Source organism: Ixodes scapularis, unplaced genomic scaffold, assembly GCF_016920785.2.
Source record: "Ixodes scapularis isolate PalLabHiFi unplaced genomic scaffold, ASM1692078v2 PGA_scaffold8__174_contigs__length_109621045, whole genome shotgun sequence".
In the NCBI taxonomy this organism is placed as follows: Eukaryota; Metazoa; Arthropoda; class Arachnida; order Ixodida; family Ixodidae; genus Ixodes; species Ixodes scapularis.
In genome coordinates this window covers 52128592-52146545 of record NW_024609883.1, presented here as the reverse complement: position 1 = coordinate 52146545, position 17954 = coordinate 52128592, and the positions used below count along the sequence as shown (strand labels likewise).

Sequence of the window (17954 nt, the reverse complement as noted above, 5' to 3'; positions counted from 1 at the left end):
GTGCTTTTCTTAAGTTATGTAACCTGCTGGAAAGCGGGAAAAGGATGAGAATAGCCGACACAAAGCACTTTTTAAAGCCAATCCAATGGTCGCTGCGGCACATGGAGAAATGGCTGAAGAGATTTTGAAGAGCGTCGGATTCGATTTTCATTAGCTGAAGTGAACAAAACACGCTAAATCCCAAGATCGGTGATATAAGCTTAGGTCCTTAATCGTCATGTCTGCAACACAGAAGCAGCCCGATGACCAGGCCCCCCGTGGTATCGTAAGCGAAATTGACCGGCCCGTTGACTTCTCGCAAATCGCGGTACTCCAAAACGAAACCGGCTGGGATCGACTGAGGACCATGTATGACCTCTCGTAAGTAGCCCGACCAGCCCGACCACGGCGGTGGGACCCTTTTCATTTTTGGCAAGATTCAACGTAGTACAGTGCTATTTATTTCATTCAGACGATATTCGGCAATTATCGGCTTCTGCACGCCGATAACCGCGCAGCTTCACGGACATAAGGTGGCATAAAAATTGCGAAAAGATAGATGCAATATAATGATCTGGTGTCATCATCTGGTGTCAGTAGCAGATAATATTCTAGTAATTCAATATTTACCATGCACTTGTCGGTATTTTTCCCAAGCTGATCTCACGTTTCCTTTGCACTGCAGCGCTGGTTTTGGACCCGAACTCGAGCTCGTGAAGACCGGGATGGGCATAGGTATCGTACTCGGAGGTCTGAGTGGTGGATTAAACTATGCCAAGCAGGCCAAAGTGAATTATATCAGGCAGAACGAGGCAAACTACTACCTCAAGCCCAAAGATGCAATGGTAGGTACTTGTGAAAATCGATTAGGATAATTTATTTCAGTGTGCCTTAGCAAGCAGCAAAAAAAAGCTATGGCCCCAGCGAGCAAGTTGGAGTGAGGCCCGCGGTAACATGCTGTAGGAGTGCTCACTAATCCCACGGAGACTGGCCGCGCTCTATTCTGTCTGTTTGCTTCACCCTTAGCATTCAGTCTTCGCCATGTTAAGCTGAAATGGAGCGTATGGTGAGAAAACCTGCTAATACTCATCTCTCCACACATGAAGAAGGAGGGCACAAAGGAGGAGAGGAATAGATCATGTGTGCAACCCAACCCCGTGCCAGCAGGCTCCAGCTGTGTTCCAAATCTTGCTTGAATGGATCCGAGCTACTCCAGCAGACCATATCACGTGACGCAGATTAAGCAACACCAATAACATACAAAAACATTTGCTATTGTGAGATTGACTAGATTTTGGAACACGACCTTCATTCTCGGTGTTTAGCAGGTAGTGTCTCAATCGTGTGTTCTTTGTTTTGTTGTAGCTTCTCTGCTCGTCTTAGTCACAACACTGCGTTCAGTCGAATTCATGTGAAAGGAAACATGCAATTGTCAACTGCTCTGTGCTGGTAGCATCATGATCGGGATATATCTGTAGCGGCTTGTGTGCGCGCTTTTTTGCAAACCAATTTTGGCAAAGTGCAGAAGCTGCGACTGCCGGCATTCACCGACGTTGCTCGAAGTAGTTGACAATTTTGTGTGTGCACATTTATACATATCACAATCATACCCAATGCTACAACTTGCAGACGACGACACAGCTCGACGTCTGAGTGCCGTCACCACAGCAACTACTGTGCAAATAGGAGATGAACATCACCTAGCTTTGTGCTTGCCCACTCTTATACTTCGATTAGAGCTCAGTGCTGGGAAGTTTAACCTTTCTGTCTGCCCACTATACCTTTCCACTCAGCGTGCAGCTTTGTGACAGCAGAACCCTCTGTGCAAGATGCAAACAAATTTGCTTACCATGCAGTACTGTGAATAGTATATACAGTATCCAAGAAAGTATTCAGGCTTTCTTTTCTTTTTTTTGCAATGCACGAAAAACAGTGCTTATCGCAACCCTGATACTTCACTGGAAGGTAGCCCTACAATGAACACAGAATGCAAAAGTTTTAGCTTTATATGTTACCTGAATCAAGGTTAAGAAGAAATTTTCTGAAGCATATGAGTCATGAATGGCTGTCCCTCGTCGGTAGGAGCCGTAGGCCAGTTCAACAGATTGCAGCTCATGAATGGCGCTTTCCAGTTCCACTCCATGACATTTTCATCACGAAACTACCTACTTGTGCGTACGACAGCTAGCGCCATTTATGAATCGTGGATGTAAAAAGCCAGCTTATGTCTGCTGCTACCAATAAAGAATGATAGCAGATTAAGAAAAAAAAAAAAGCAAGCAAGCAGAGCAGTGATTTCTGATCCAGATTTGCTAAGAATCACTTCTAACTTTCTCTGCAAAAAAGCTGATTGCTTTGACGAGCCGACTCAGTACATTTAAACAGTAGTTCAGGTAAGCCTCAGGCAAACTGAGAGACTACCAGCTTGAAGGAAGGAAGGGCAGATCAGGAAGACCGAAAAATCAACCTTGTTTAATGTTTAGGTTGACTACTCTGTGCTGGGGAGGAGAAATGAGGAGATTGAAAGAAACGTTGAAAGAGGAGGGAGAGCAGAGAACGAAAGGCATAGAAGTTATGTTTTAAACTCTGCGAGCACGGCACTGGTCACATATGCCGAGGTTCAGCATCTGTAAGCAGAAGTCCAGGCGTGTCTCCCTTAGGAAACTAAAGAGCGCTTCTGTGGTCGTCTTTTTTTTGTCTGGCTTGTCCCAGGCCCCAAGCCCCTTTGCCACAGAGAAGGATTGGTTGTCTGGGCATGCAAGCGTGCTTTTAACCCCTTAGTCGATTTCGACGAGCCTAGCTCGTCAGCGTGGAGCTGTCCATAAGCCGTTCAGGACAAGTATAACTCGTCTGCTTTCCCTAGTTCACACACTCAACTGTTTTGGACAAACCAGGCTTGCTCATGGCTTAGTTTGTAAATCTGCCAAAAAATGGCAGCACTAAATTTTTAAATTTTGCTTGCATTCTGTTTTTGGTTAGAAATATAATTTTGAAGCCAACAATAGGACCCTTTTCGAAATTTTGAAATGATGCATAGATTATGTGTGGCCGCCATTGTTTGGTCATTCTCTGTGAACACGCATTGGACATGAGCGCTTCGTCAGCATTCGGAGTGTGCTTGGATTGAAACGCATTCCATATGAGTGCTGCGTCAGTGGTCGGTGCGAACTCGGAACAAATCACAGGCTTCTCGCTGGAGGCGACGAGACCACCTAATGGAAGCTGCGCATAATATATGCATCATTTCACAATTTCTGAAAGGGTATTCAGTGAAACCCGTTTAGAACGAACCTACGTACAGCGAATTATTGTCGATATTGAACTCGCGTAACATTTAAATGAAAATGCATGTAACAAGTATGTTTTATAACGAACAACATATTGGCTATATCAAACTTTTTCTCCCAGAAAAGGCTTCCAAAAACGCGCAAAGAATCGTCTTCTAGCCTGTCCCTTCCCCCCAAAAAGAAGTAGGAAAGAAAGAAAATTTGAGCAGCTCAAGTTGCGAACAAAATTGAGCGAACAGAAGCGATTCAGAAGGGGAGAAAGGTAAAAAAATACACTCTACACGCACACACAGAAAAAAAAAATATTTTCATCCCAAAGCGATTGCTTACGAAGAGAAGCGATTCGTAAGCATGCAAAAAAACAATCCAGCGCGTTGTTAAAGGCCGAAGTGAAGAGATGAGAAAGAAAGAGAAGGTCTCGCCTTACAACAAACTCATCTTGGAAGTTGGTTGTATATGTTTTTTGCGATATCGAACTACTTGCTATATCGAACTGATCCTAGAATTTCCTGCTGTTCGTTATAAACGGGTTCAACTGTATCAAGCAGTTAAGAGTCAGGAATTCCAAAAAACGGTTAAGGGGTTAAAGGGGCGGTGCAACAGTCTTTGAACTTCGGTCATATCATTGTGGGATTTGTTCCCTGTCACGTTGGGAGTAAAGAACTGAAAACCAATTTTGCCTGGGTATGTTAGTTCTTTTTTAAAGAGTTGTTAAACAGTTGAAGTTTCCGAGTCACAGACGCAGTGACGTGTCACCAAGTGCACTGGGGAAATGGAGAATCCGGTTGGGGTTTCTTTCGGAGACTCCAGCGTGCGCCGCCACTGCTTGCGATTGTCGACACACCTGATGACTTTGAAGGTTGCCCTGAGCGATGTGGAGAGGGGGAAGGAGGGGGAGGAGGACAGAGCCTTTGCCTTCTTGTAAGGAAGTCGGACTGATGTAGTAGCAATAGAACAAAAAAGGAATGATTTTTTTTTTCACCTTGGGTGGGTGGCACCCCTGAAGCTTAAAGGGGCCCTGCAATCATATTTAAGCGTCTACCTTTTATGCGGTTTCCACGTCTCTTGGGGTTCGGGCAAGCCAGCGGGCACGGAAAGAGTAGCTAAATATCAGTGTGCCATATTTTAACCGGGCGACACGGAAACCTCCTCCACCGACGAGGGCGACCCGCGGTACCGAAAGCGCGCAAAATGTGACGTCTTTGGTCCTGGGCTTACTACTGGTCAGAGCCTCTAAAAACTTCTTTTTGGTCGAAATACAAAATACAAGTGGCACGAACCGTTTCAATTATTTATAAAAGTAGTTTTTGTTCACTATTATAGATGAATAAAAGAAAGAAATGCAGTTTATAAAGTACGGAAACAAGAAATGACCCGTCGACATACCCGCCGCCAAGCGGTGGAAAAAACGGCGGATACTAGAAAGGAGTAGTGGGATAAGGCGCCGACACGGAAAAATCCCGGATGTACGCGGTGGCGCTGCAGTCGTATGGACAGGAGGATCCGACCGGCTCCGAGCGTTCCGAAGGTCTTCGGCGAGAGGCTTTGTCTTGCGGTTTGGCCGTTTCGTGGTATGGCAGCGGGAAGTGGCTCCCATTCTGAACTGATCTTTACCCCGTGTTTGCTGTTGTTCGTGGCCAATGAAGTGTCATGCCGAATTAGTGATTAATCACGCAGCAAATGCAATTAAAGCCGCTTTGGCTGCCCGCTGCATACAGCCTATCCAGAACATGCTTTAGTGGCGCCCTCTCGCGCCGTCGACACGGAGTGCGGCGGCCGTGAGCGCTCGATGAGCTCACTATTCCTCCTCTAGTTCACGGCCACTCAAGCCAGGACCTACGACGTCATGAAGGAGGTTATTTTTTGCTTGTTTTTGTAATTCTAAATTGCCTATAACTTTTGAAATAAAGCGAATTTCGCGAAAAGAAAAGTTTCACTAATTTACTACGTTCAGTGCGCTCAGGTTCGGTGCAAATTAAAAAACAGTAAAAAGTCCTTGCAGGGCCCCTTTAATATAGTACAATTTTGTCAATGATATGAGGCTTTTGACGCATTCACTCATCTTGAAATGACAATATTTATAAAAGATAGTCTCAGATAGAGCACATCAAGGGAGGAAGTGGCCGAGTGGGCTAACGCGTCTCAGCTCGGAGCATGGAGCGAAAGCTTGCGCTGGGAACCTCCTGGGTTCGATCCCCGCCGCCCCCGCCCGTTTCGATCTGGATGAGTTTCGTACCGGCACGTGTTCGTGTGATCACTACTGCGTGATGCACGTTAAAAATCCCAGGTTAGCGGTTGTACCGCACTGGCTAAATTTCTCATCTACAGCTAAGAGACCGATTACCCGTTGAGGCGCATCTCCATCAAGGCTGTATAAACATAAAGAGCAAGCCAATTTTTAGAGCACATCATGGCACATCTTGCCAACTTTTTTACAATGCACTCAGGTTGGCGTCGTGCCTAGTTCTCATGGCCACGGCTGCAAATCGCGAAATATTTCTGATCTTGGCTTCGCTATGTTACGCAACAATATCGAGATATTTCAAAAGAATGAGGCCCAACCTCCATTCCTTTTGGTAAGATAAACAATGTAAAAATTAAAAACTGCAAATTCTTTCGAAGTAAAAATTGCATCGGCCCTTTATGTTCACATCTTTCTCTGCCATAGATGACACAATTTTAATTGAAACAACTAATCATTCCAATTAAATCGTAAGCTACGAATTCTGGCATCGTGGCTCGTCTAGTCCGGTGAAGAAATTTCTGCGTATATTCTACACCAAGTTTTAGTCTACGAATGACCTTTTCTGTCCGTCTTGGTACGTCGCATGGATTGTACAATAAAAGATGCATATCTAATGTGTAGATGGAGTGGAAGTAAAGTAGTATAAATACAATGTACTTTTGAAGTGAGGTTCAAGGACTTTAGCAACACAATGTTTCATCACACTTTCTCGTTCGCTTTAGTGGTGTTTTTCGAACAATCTTCACAAAATGCTAAAGAGGAAGATCTCCAAATACACAGTCCAACCCCAAGAGATCTTAGTGCTCATTTGTAGGCTTTGCTCTATTGAGGAGACCGTCAATAAAGTGGGCACAAATCAAGTCACATGATTTCGAAATCGTTCCGTGCGTACATTTAGATGGCGGGACGTTGTAAACGGCCCCAGTGGGCATCCGGGGTCTCCGCCGTAGCCAGAAAATTTAGCCACGCGGCACCACCGTGCCAGCCCGGGACCTTTTACGTGCGCCTCGCAGTGGCAATAGACGACCACACGCCGGTACGACGCTCGTCCAGATCGAAACGGGCAGGATGGAGGATCGATCCCAGGAGTCCCGGGTGTTGCGGTGTGAGCTTACACGATTTGATTGCATCGGTTAATCTTGCTCCATACATGAAAAAAAATTAGCAGTTCCACGTGACCAGCTAGAGGCTGTTGATCTCTCGACAGTCGCGTCTTGGCTCTTGCAGAAGGAGATGCAGGACAAGATGGCTCTGGAGTTCTTCCGGGGCGGATTCAAGCTAGGCTGGCGGATAGGGCTGTTCTCCGGAATCTATGTGTAAGTGCGTTTGTCCCGGTTTCCTACGCCGTGGGTCCTCGAACTGGGTTTCTAGGGGCCTCAGGGTTCCCTGGAGTACCTTCTGGGATCCCGGAATTCCAGAATTTCCTCGGCTGCCCTCGCACCCAACCAAAGTATTTTGCCAGTTTAAGGACTATTTTAGAAGATCCAAGGTATTCCTTGGTGCGTAGCTATGTGTCTAACACTCCGTGCGCTATTTTTTACGAGGTGTCTAGGATTCTACGCCTCTCTAATGCTGCAATGTCGAGACCTTAAAGGGTTCCTTGGCCACGAGACACATATGTCACAAAAAGCCTTTCTTTTTTGAAGTCGACTTCTTAAAATAGCGTGTCATTCGTAATTTTATGCGAGAGTTCTTACTTCCAAACCGAGAGACGAAATTAAGTTGGGTATGGTTTAATGAGAGTGCCTTACAAAATAACAGCAGGCGTCCAAACGGGAGTTCGAGGTCAGAGAGCAAAGATGTGGGAGGGGGCACGTGACAGGGCAGGCTTCACCACTTTGCGCCAGGTTGCTCGGAGAAGCAGCTGACAAGGAGGAGCCTTTCGGTCAGTTGTAGCAATGTCCTTTGATACGCTACTGGCCACGAAACTTGGTCCAAAGTTCGGTACGGGACCAGAAAGTGCCGCCAGGAGCGCCACAGTCCCAGAGGGAGCGTTTTTGTTTGCCCACCCAACTCAGTGAGCCACCGAAAATTCGCGATTACTGGTGGTCTTCACAAAACAATTTCTTGTATGCCGACTTTTTTTTTTACGCCTCTAATTGATCACTGTATGCAAGCTCCGATCATTCGTTAATGACTTCTAATATCAGAACTTAGAATTAAGTTTTTTCCCCCTCGTTTTTTTTTGTTTAAAAACTGTTTTTGCTAGCAAAAAGGGGCCAGGTAATTGAGCGTACGGACTTGCTGCGCCTCTTCATGACGGTGCTGCTCGTGGCTCTGAAGTTTGAGCGTACAGAACGGAAGATGCTCAGGGGCTTACATTAATGAAAAACGCCATCCTTGCGACGACGCATCACCACATTCGATCGCCGGCTCTTTCAGAGTGGGTTTGAAATTCCGACACCACTTTCCGGCTGCCAGACTCTTAGCGGTGCTGGCTAGACTGGCGGCTCTTAACCGACTCGTCGACGCCAGCGCCGTGCGTGGTCGCGTGCCAAATTCTCCTGGGGCATCGCAGAGAAATTCCGCAACCCGTAGCATCTCGCAGGACTCTGGTTATAGTCACTGACAAAGTTAGAACAACGGCGACGACGACGCTTCCTATATTTAGTATGAGCTCGCTGCCTTCGACGCTGCCTCCTGCACTTCGAGCGCGCGCGCAACCGGTGCATGGCGGAAGGCACGGAGCACCTGCCGGAGGTCGGGAGTTCCAAAGACACGCCCTGCCATTCTAATTTTTTCGGTGACCGCGGATCGGCTCGGAAGTCTGAAATGGACGCTCAACATGTCCTATGCTCAAATTTCAAACGTTTCAAAAGTAGCGGGTGGGCGGCTGTCGTGACATGGGCACATGCTCAATACTTTTTTCTGCGGTATGTGATTCTTTGGCCACAAATGTAGCAGCCGTTTCTTTACTTTTGCTACGTTGCGGAACAAAGCTATTTTAGCAGCCGATACATCATTCGATTCAGTAACTAAATCTCCTCGCTTCTGATATGTATATTTCCTTTCTTATGCAGCTGTCTAATTTCTTAAAATATTTGGTCCTAGGTATTCAAGTAAAAGACTATAATAGTCTGTGCCAGAGTGAGAGCAGCAGGATTTATCTTCTGAATGCCCAGCCTCCAGCAGGCGTTTCATGCCTTTCGCCGCGCTTTGGCTGCATGGCGGAAGGTACGAGGGTGATTAAGACATTATCTATGCTTGGGTTATTTTAAAACTTTCGTTGTCCACACTGTCTGAAACAGCACTTTTTGTTCAAGGTCGCCATTTCTCGGATCACCGCTGTGTAGGTTTGAATGTATCGCATCAGTTGAGCTGTGACTGTGGTGCAAGAAACAATGGCTGCTCCCCTCGTGATTTCCATAAAAGAAGAGCAGCTTGCCATGAATAATTTTTTATGGTCCGAGGGTGTGTCCAGTGCTGATAATTTGTGCAGAGTGTAAAGAAAGTGTTTTGACGCGAAAGGTATGTGTTTTGAAAGTGTGCAGAAGTTCGAGGAAGGGCGAGTTGGATGCCAATCTATTGAGCATGCACGTGAACGGATTCCGTCGGATAGCCGAGCGACAATGAACGACATTTGCAAGTCAGCCGAGGCTCTATGGCTGATCCACAACAAACTTCGGTGTCTAAAAGTTTAGAGTAAAATAAATTCTACGGCCCGAGTGCGGACAGTCGTTCAATTGCCCGCTGTTGCGTTCGGGAGGGTGGCGACCTCAGGTGCGGAACTAAGAGTCGGGGCTGTGGCTCGCTGCTAGCATGGCCCCGAGGAAACAGGCCTGGAGTGGGAGTACTGAAGTATAACTTTTATATACAGTGAATATACAAGTAGCATGGTTGACTGGTTAATCGGCAATCGGCAGTCTGCAGTCAGCGATTTCTGGCTCCCCAATCCCAAGTTATATAGCCCTCCGAGGGCGAGAAGGCCCTCTGAGAGAAAGGAGCCTTCCTTGGTGTTCAAGTGTTCACGAGGTGTCCAAAGTGCGGGGGCGGCTGAGGCAATTTCCGGGCGTTCTTTCAGCGAGACGCAGATGATGTAATTCCTTGACGTTCTTGCTGCACTCTGGTGGCTGATGTAAGGAGTCGACGTTCTTGCTGAAACCCAACACCAACAGACCCACACACACACAGGCACGCACACGTACGCCGGTGTTTCTCCTCGCGAGGGCCCGCGATTCCAGATGGTCTCGTGGCCTCTGGAAGACATTCGTTTTGAGTCCCCAGCGAAGGCCGTCGCAACACCGTGCACAGTGCTTGCGGCTGATACTGTGATGTCGCTTTTCCAGGCTCGGTACCGTTTCGGGTCTGACGTACAGAAACAAGTTTGGCATTGCAGAGCACGTGGCCTCTGGAGGTAAGATATTGTACTTTTCTGGGCAATGATTGATCCAAGTTCCCCTCCTGTTTCAGAGGGCTATGCTTTAATTGAGGTGTCGAGTACACAGTGTAATGTCTGAATCATACATATCAACTGTGCATGGTCCAGAACACATAGTATCGAGTATCAAATTTTTGATGCAGGGTGAACTAATTTTTTTAATTGTAGTATCGACGGCTGTACATTGAAGCGAATGGCTTTACTTTTGTAAATGGCCCGTGTCACTTAATATTTCGCCGAACAGTAGTATTGAGGACATGGGATCCAAAATGCCTAGTAGATCAACAGAAATGCTTTTCGCTGTCGTCCTTGCATGGATAAAATTCAATCTGAGAAAAACATTGTGGCAGTTGAAAAAACGAGAAAGGCAACGTGAGCGGCGCGAGTGAAAGGAAGAATGAAGTCTGTCTTAAACCGACTTCCAGCTTGTCCACTCGCATTTTTTTTTCATTGTCCACTACAGATTTTACCATAAACCGGAGGTAAACGGTAAGTTTGGTGGGTGCATGGGCCTGGCTCGTAAGCAGGGCAGCCCCTTCAATTAAGTACACTTGTCAACCATAGTTTGTTTTGCCTTACACGTGAGCAATTTTAAAGCTACAAACACGAGCACGCCGTCCACGGTTGCTTGCACCGCAGAAGTGCACATGCTTGGCGGGAATGTTGAAAGCAGCCCCACTGGATGATCTACACTCGAAGTATCGGCGCTACGTTGCTTGATTTTCTCGCGAGCCAAGCCATTTGGGTGCTTAATGCAGAGCGGGTGCAATTGGGGATCGTCACGGTTTGAAAACGCGATCTCCCAAGCTTTGTATACAGCGTCGGGAGGCTAAAACAATGTTTTTTTGGCCGTCGTGAACTGTTCACACATTTTCGGAAGACGGAAAGTCGTTTTCTGCAATCTCAAAAAACACTTCAGACAGCTGGCAACAATGATTTTAAGCCCCGGGCTAGGCGGCGCAAGCTACTGCCCGTTATAAAGAGCACAGCCATTAGCATCCAGCCATCTATCCGATGGCTGGAGTGTTGTTACACTGAAGTGTAGCTTCTTTAGTGGCTCAAAACTCCGTTCCACATTACAACGGGCTGCAGAAGATGCTACAACCTGTCCTGGCAAATCCAGCGCCGCGAATGTGTCGCATAACCATGCGCCCCGCACATCGCTGTACCCCTCCCAAAGAGCGTTCGACGCTCGGATGGCATTAGGTCGGCTCTGACAGCTCGTAGCATCCTTCGCGGTCCGTCGAAAGGTAAAGCAGAGTATAATTGAAAGCCCGCAGCTTGTTCTTGTAGCTTTTGTTACGCGAGACGGAGTATATTCGGTACCTTCCGTAGTTGCAGCAAATAAGTCGTAACGCACCCATGTTTCTCCGTGTTTGCAGCTGTCGCCGGTTTTCTCTTCAAAGTCAACCTCGGTGTCAAGGGTTCCCTCGCTGGTCTGGTGGTGGGTGGACTCCTGGGGTAAGTGGTGTAGGCTTCCAGCTCCAAGGCCATTGTGACTATATACTTAATAAAAACCTTAAAGGGATGCTAGCGGCTATTTTATTGCCTAAGTGTCAACCATGTTCTGGCCACACCGTGGAGACACCAATTTTTTGTTTGAAAAGACACCAAAACATTGTTTAAATAAAATGAAGCGAATGTTGTTAAGTCACTATGAACTTTAAAGCAGTGCCGCTCCGCACAAGTATGTCGGCAAGCTGCGTGAACGCGAGCCCTGTTGAGCTGAGTTGAACCGAATTTCCCTTCCGTGCCTATTCAACTCCTGCGGGGAGCGGGCAGGGGCAGTTCAAACAGCCAGATTGTAATCCGTCGACGCCACCAAGTGGCGAAGCTCACGACCACGCCAGCTTCTATGTAGCCTTGGTTGCTAAGGAAAACATCGGCACAGTTGTGAGCTTTGCCACTTGGTGGCATCAACGGATTACAACCTTTAGAGTGCCTTCATACACACGCGCGCTTTTGCTTGAGTGGTGACATCTCAGCCATTTTTCCGCCCAATCGTTTTTTTATGCATTTTGAAGTGCGCGCAATCCGGTGTCACTCAGCTCGAGCGCGTAGCTTTGGCTAATGCATAGACGCCATCTTACCGCCCAAGTCACGCACCGAGTGCGCGAGAGCGTCACGCGCTGGCACATTCCGGACAACAATGGATGTCTCCACCCTGAGACAGACAGACATCTAGGCACCCTAACAACCTTGATGTTTGATTTGCCCCTCCCCGCTCCCTGCGGGAGTTGAATAGGCACGGGAGAGAAGGAAAATCCGGTTCGACCCAGTTTGACAGTTTTCGTGCGCATGCAGCTTGCCGATGTACTTCCGTGAAGCGGCACTGCTTATAAGTTCAGAGTGATGTGAAAACATTGTTTATTCACTTAAAAAAACGTTTTGCCATGTTTTTAAGCAAAAAATTGCTGTTTCCGTTTTTAAGCCCCCCCCCCCCCCCCCCCCCCCTCCCGTTCCCCCTGGCTACGCCATTGCTAGGGGCCTCGTCACTTTTAAAAGTTGACGTTAAAAGATGAGCACAAGTTGCACCTCTAATGTTCCACTTAAAGTATAAGTTACTATTTTTCAGGCAACTTCTAAAAGGCCCCAAATTTTGGAATTTACTGTTAAGGAGTTGCAACATCTCGACACTCGAAAACTCCCATGTCATCCGACCCTCACTTGCATTTTACAACGAAGCTGTTTATGGCTAGGGTTTTGTAAATGTTTTGTGTGCAGTGACTAAAAACTCTACGCTCGCACTGCCGCACGCGCATGCCTTCCCCGTAGGAAAGATTCGAAGTAAATAACCAAAATAAAGCGTTGACGAACGCACGTGCAAGATGCTGTTTGTTTTAGGCTTTTGCTTTAGAACAGTTACTGCTGCATCTGCATAACACCATTCCCTGCATTCTCCTTGATGCTTGGGTAATTCAGCAGTAGGTCTATTCAGTAGATTAGTTATCAATAGGCACCATTTTCAATATCAGTACTCTCGGGTAGATAATGAAAGTTTCTCAGAATATTTGCTGCTACCGACCCGTGTCGCCCACGTCTGCGCTTGCACCGCCCTCTCTTTGTCGTCGTTCCAAGCGCTTGCGTGTCTAGTTTCCTTTCCTTCCGCTCTTCCGGGGTGGCGGTCCCGTTGCGCGTCTCTACTTTTCGCCGGGTGGCATTCCCGTCGAGCATGTCTAGTTTCCTCTGGCTCCTTGGGGCAGGTCGGTGTAATGTGCTAAACAGCTTCGCTGGTCATCCACCTTTGCAAAGTGGAATGGCTCATGATTTTTTTTTTTTTTCAGTCTTGGATTTTCTATTGAAACCACTCTGCGAACCCAGCTTTCTAATTGAAACAACTTTGTTAGCGTTTTTTCAGAAATTCTATACTCCATTTTATTTTAAGTGCGGGCAAAGGGGAAGCTACAAGCACGAGCATGTGGCCTTGAGGAGTGATGCTTGCATTGCACGAGCGTGCAAGCTTTGCAGGGATGTTGGACGTCTGGAGCTTGCCATTGTTGCTTCCACTATGCCCGCACTCCCGAGTACGGGCCCTATGCCACTCAAAACGCAGCCGACTAAAACTCTGGATCTTTCCCTTCCCCGCTGCCTGACCTACAGGCTCGTTAGCGGAACCACAATGTGTGTCGGCACAAAGGCCCTTGGCATCACGGTGCCCGAGTTCCGGTACTGGCAGCACCAATATTGGATGAAGGAGTACAAGTAAGGAACAGTTTTGTGGGGCATGCAAGTCAGCTAGTCGTTTCTCGTTAATATGGACCTTGTTACCACGGGCACCTCGCTAGTACAGTAGGCTCGCAATAATTCAAACTGAGTTTTTATGCTTCTGGTAAATTAAAACAAATTTCAAAGTTTTGGTGGTCCTGCGATGTTTTTAACGTATTCATAAGCCGCTTAATTAGAACGGCGGTTTCGTATAATTTGTAATTTTTGTTCTTGCGGCCCCGTTGAGGGCGCTTCTTTCTGAGCACCGGTGCATTGCAGAGAGGCAACACCCACGGCGCTTTCTTCCGCGACTGTTGCTTCCCCGCAGTGCACTGGTGCTTGGGGAGAAGCGCACTCAACGGGGCTCAAACAGGGCATCATGAGCTGTGAGAACAGACACCACGTTGAAATTTCCATTGCAACCTGCGCAGATGCTGCAACGTGGCGGCATGGCATAGAGTCACCTCCCAGCGTCCGCGCAAGTTGCTATGAAAACCGCCGCTTTCTGCCTGTTTTCATCGCTCACCTTGTTCTTGTTAGGCAACTTCTTGGCCTGATGAACAAACTTATTTTGCTTTTAGTTGTCACGTGCTGCCTAAACAGTACATGAAAAAGCAGTTTTGAGGGCTAAATAAAGTTGTTATACACTTCACAAATGTTTTATGTGTGGCATACCTGCTTATGATCAGTAGGCTCATGTAGAGGAAATCATCAAATATCTGCTTTGCATGTGTAGCCATTCATATGGCAAATCACAATTTTATCTTGCATCATATTTAGATGAACTTCTGATAATTCAAACAAAATTTGTGACTTCCTGAATTTTGAAATAAGGGGAGTCTATTGTAGACAAAAGATTCTGGGGGGCAGACCCGCCACCCACGAAAGTCTGCCTCGTTAAAATGGAAGCCTGCAGTCTGAACTATGTACAGCTATAGTCTGTGAATGAACTAAAAAGTGTGTTCGCAAACTTAAAACAACCTACAAATGCAAAAAAAAAAAAAAAAAAAGAAATATTGGTGAAGCTGTTGGGTCACAGCACACCCAGAGCTTCATTATCGTTCGTTCATTGCCTTTCCTGAGAAAGAGACAAGACTTGGGCACTGAAAAATGGTTTGAAGTTTTGTGCCTTTCCTCTGAAATGGGTCACTTACCATTCTCTCTGCAAAGTGTCACAGTCACAGATGACAAACCTGAAGAACGTTCATAGGTCATGTGTACCTCTTGCGCATAAAGGTAAATAAAGGCAGGACACTTCCTCACCACTTGGAAGTAGGCGTCCTGAAAAATAAACAGCGTCCTTTGTGGCCGCTTTTGTCGATTATCATTTGAGACCGACCTGGAGTCGTTATCATCAACAATTTTTCCGGGGAACGGAGTTATTCATACCAAGACTGCATATTGATCTTCTGCTAAAAATAAATCTTTTTTCTGCCTGCAGCGAGAAGAAAGCGAAGTGGGACAAGAAACACAAAAAAGAACTGTCCTCTGTGGCTGAAGCGGTCCAGGCGTCTCAGGAACAGAAAGCGGAAACGACGTGACCCCAAACTTCCCTAGTTAGACAAGAGCATTATTTTCTGGCAGTCTCAGCTAATGAGAGCACAATATCAACTGGGCTCGAAGGAGATACAATCGTTCACTTGGACGCTGTGCAACTCACAAATTTCTCATTGGAAGCTGGCAGCCAATGAAGCCCTCTGAAAGGGGGAAATTGAGGTGGTTCACGGTCCCATTACCAACTTGTGTTTGAGAGATTGTACCTTCAGGGTAGGCGACCTCTACGTTGTAAAATGTTAGTTTATTCACCATTTCATTGCACATCAACCTGGGTAATTTTATAACAGTTCAGACACGTGGAATAGCAGTTCTGTCCATACTTAACTGGAGTGCATGCTACTCAGTGGGCAATGCATAAGATCGGAGACTAAATTAAATGAATATGAATAGCTGCATCCGTTCACTTTAGTTCAAAATTTAACACCTTTGTCACTGATGGCCTTGCTGTGGGGGACATCACAGATTGAGGTGCAGCAAAATGTTCAGTTAATAGCAGACTGCAGCATTGTTCATTTTCTCGAAATTTCATTGGTGTCTTTTTGGAATAAAACATTGCTTGAAATTTCATTAGTGTCTGTTTGGAATGAAACATTACTTTGTGTGCTTTTAGTTAGGCCAGAAGGCACAACCAGACATATAAGATGAAGTGGTACTTAAGTATCACTTCAGCTTTTCCTAGTGAATAGGAAGTACTAGCTTCAAATGTATATTTCGTTTTCATATGAACCACGGGTCGCTTCGAAGCAACGGAAAAGAGGTTTCGGTGAGGTGCTAAAGTCGTTGAAGGTTTCAAGAGTACCATAGTAGATGTGGACTGGAAACCTGGTGCGTTTCAGCATACTGAATGGCTAAACAATACTGAGTGCCGGCTTCTTTGCCACCTCTTGCATTGAGCACCAAAGCAGACCAGATCACAGTTGCAAGTCTTGAGCAAGTTTCTTCTTTATTAAATAAAGTGGGCAATCAAACGCCCAAAAGGCAAACTACCAAACAAAAACACGCAAGAAAAAAAAACAATGCAAGGACGCTTTTCATTGGCCTATCGCGATAAAAAATAGTCAGACCGCTCGTCTGTTTCGAAAACCTGCCAAGCACTGGACTTCGTAGACAATGAAACGGCACCGAAAAAAAAAAGGAGATATAAGTACTATCACAAAGGAAGTAATAACTGTAATAAACTTTGACACAATGGTCAAGTAAAGAAAAAAAAGTAACAACCGGCAGAGTTCAGTCTTTTCTTTTCTAGGTGCACATTCGTTCCTCGTCTGCAATCTCGTCCAGCCCACGTGCATCCCTGCGATTTGACGCGACGACGAAAGGCACTACCGAGTCCTCCGTGTTGCGAGCCTCCCCATGTATAAAAAGGACGACGAAGAAGGGAGGGGAATCGATAAATATGAAGAGAGGCACGCGGCGTGGTCGGGGCCAAGACCTCCCAAAGAACGGGCCTGCGGTGCCGGACCTCCTACGTCGCTCGTCGCGGGCCAGCGCAGGACAGAGCTTGGACACTGCAGCTGTGTCGACTGGCTGGGACTTGTTTGATCGGTAAGGATGAGAGTCCCGGCCGACCAGCGACGCAGTCGATCCGTCCGATGCATGATCTGCGCTGCCCTTAAAGGGCAACTCCGCTTAATTTCAAAAATTTTGAGATAGTGGCCGATTTTGCTTTTTGAAGCACTCAAAAACAATCCCCAATCTTTTGTTTCGCGAAAAATAAAATATTTTTAGTGTAATTTTACTCTAGCCATGATTACAAACCGAAACCGAAACGGTGGCAAAGCCGGACAACATTGTATATTCGGCATCACTAAGCATGTACACCCACGTGATATACAAGGGAAGAAGGAGCTCCTCTCTTATCAGGATCCTTTTTTGTGCCTCCTGGATTAGCACAGGCGTCGCTATTCTCCTCCCAGAAGATTATAGAAGATTAACCTGTCACTCAAAATTCTTACACAAGCAGCTTCCCTCTCCTCCTTTTACTTTGCGTTCAAAAGTATGGGATGTAACACAAGCAGCGCTCAACGAGGCGATCGGCTTATCAGTAGTATCAATAGTCGAGCGCCGGGCCGGCCGAGCGCGTCACTCACGTCTTTCACGGCGCTGGCGCCACCCGTGCTCTCCCCGGAAAAGAAAATAAAATTAAAAAAAAAAAAAGAAGCTGTACATGCTTGATGACGTCGTGGACGTGCCGGGAGAAGGAATTTGGAGGAAGCGGAAATGCAGCCGGGCAGTGTTGTCTGGTCCGCACGTGTCATCCAAAACCAGCGGATTCGTGCTTGTCAAACTTTGACAGCGATTTTAATGAACTTCTAGGCGGAATTCCGTCGTAATATTTGCCATAGGAGTTTTGTAGATGATAACAAAGAGAACTGTATAGTTTTGCACTACTGGAAAAGAAGCGGAGTTGCCCTTTAAGTTGGTGGCGTAGAAGATCTGGCACTGCGGGCTCGTCGCTTGCACCCGGTTTTTACCTCACGACGGACCGCAGAGGATTACGAGCGGGGTTCCATGTTTTCAGTATTTTTAAGGCGAAAACCTTATATGTCCCATTAAGGGAAAAGGCGTCGGCGTTGTGCCCGAAAGATGGCCATAAAAATATGTCATCAAGCACGCGCCGCTCAAGGTCAAAGCAGACGTGCCTCAGAAATAAAACACAAAAGCACAGCAACCCAGATGCTTCGTCACAGAAGACATGAAGCCGGCGGGGACAGCGCGCCTGCGCAGTGGGGGAACGTGATGTCACCACCAAAGCAAAACATTTCACCTGCGGGACCATAATGTTTCCGCATTCCTACATGTA

At 46.7% G+C, this 17954-nt stretch overlaps 1 protein-coding gene across 1 annotated transcript; it reads left to right on the top strand.

The window, feature by feature from the left end:
- The first annotated feature begins 79 nt into the window (after window positions 1–79).
- LOC120841473 (RPII140-upstream gene protein) lies at window positions 80–15716 on the top strand. Its single transcript, XM_040212371.1, has 7 exons — window positions 80–360; window positions 665–824; window positions 6739–6827; window positions 9798–9865; window positions 11272–11350; window positions 13490–13591; window positions 15036–15716. Exons 1-7 carry the CDS (start codon window positions 218–220, stop codon window positions 15133–15135), a joined length of 741 nt encoding a protein of 246 aa, XP_040068305.1. The 5' UTR covers window positions 80–217; the 3' UTR covers window positions 15136–15716.
- The last annotated feature ends 2238 nt before the right edge of the window (window positions 15717–17954 follow it).

Excerpts from the sequence above, each read along its gene's own strand:
- LOC120841473 (XM_040212371.1), top strand. The coding sequence starts at position 218 with ATGTCTGCAACACAGAAGCAGCCCGATGACCAGGCCCCCCGTGGTATC. Across the intron at positions 361-664 it reads AGGACCATGTATGACCTCTC|CGCTGGTTTTGGACCCGAAC; the intron begins GTAAGTAGCCCG and ends TTTGCACTGCAG. Across the intron at positions 825-6,738 it reads TCAAGCCCAAAGATGCAATG|AAGGAGATGCAGGACAAGAT; the intron begins GTAGGTACTTGT and ends TGGCTCTTGCAG.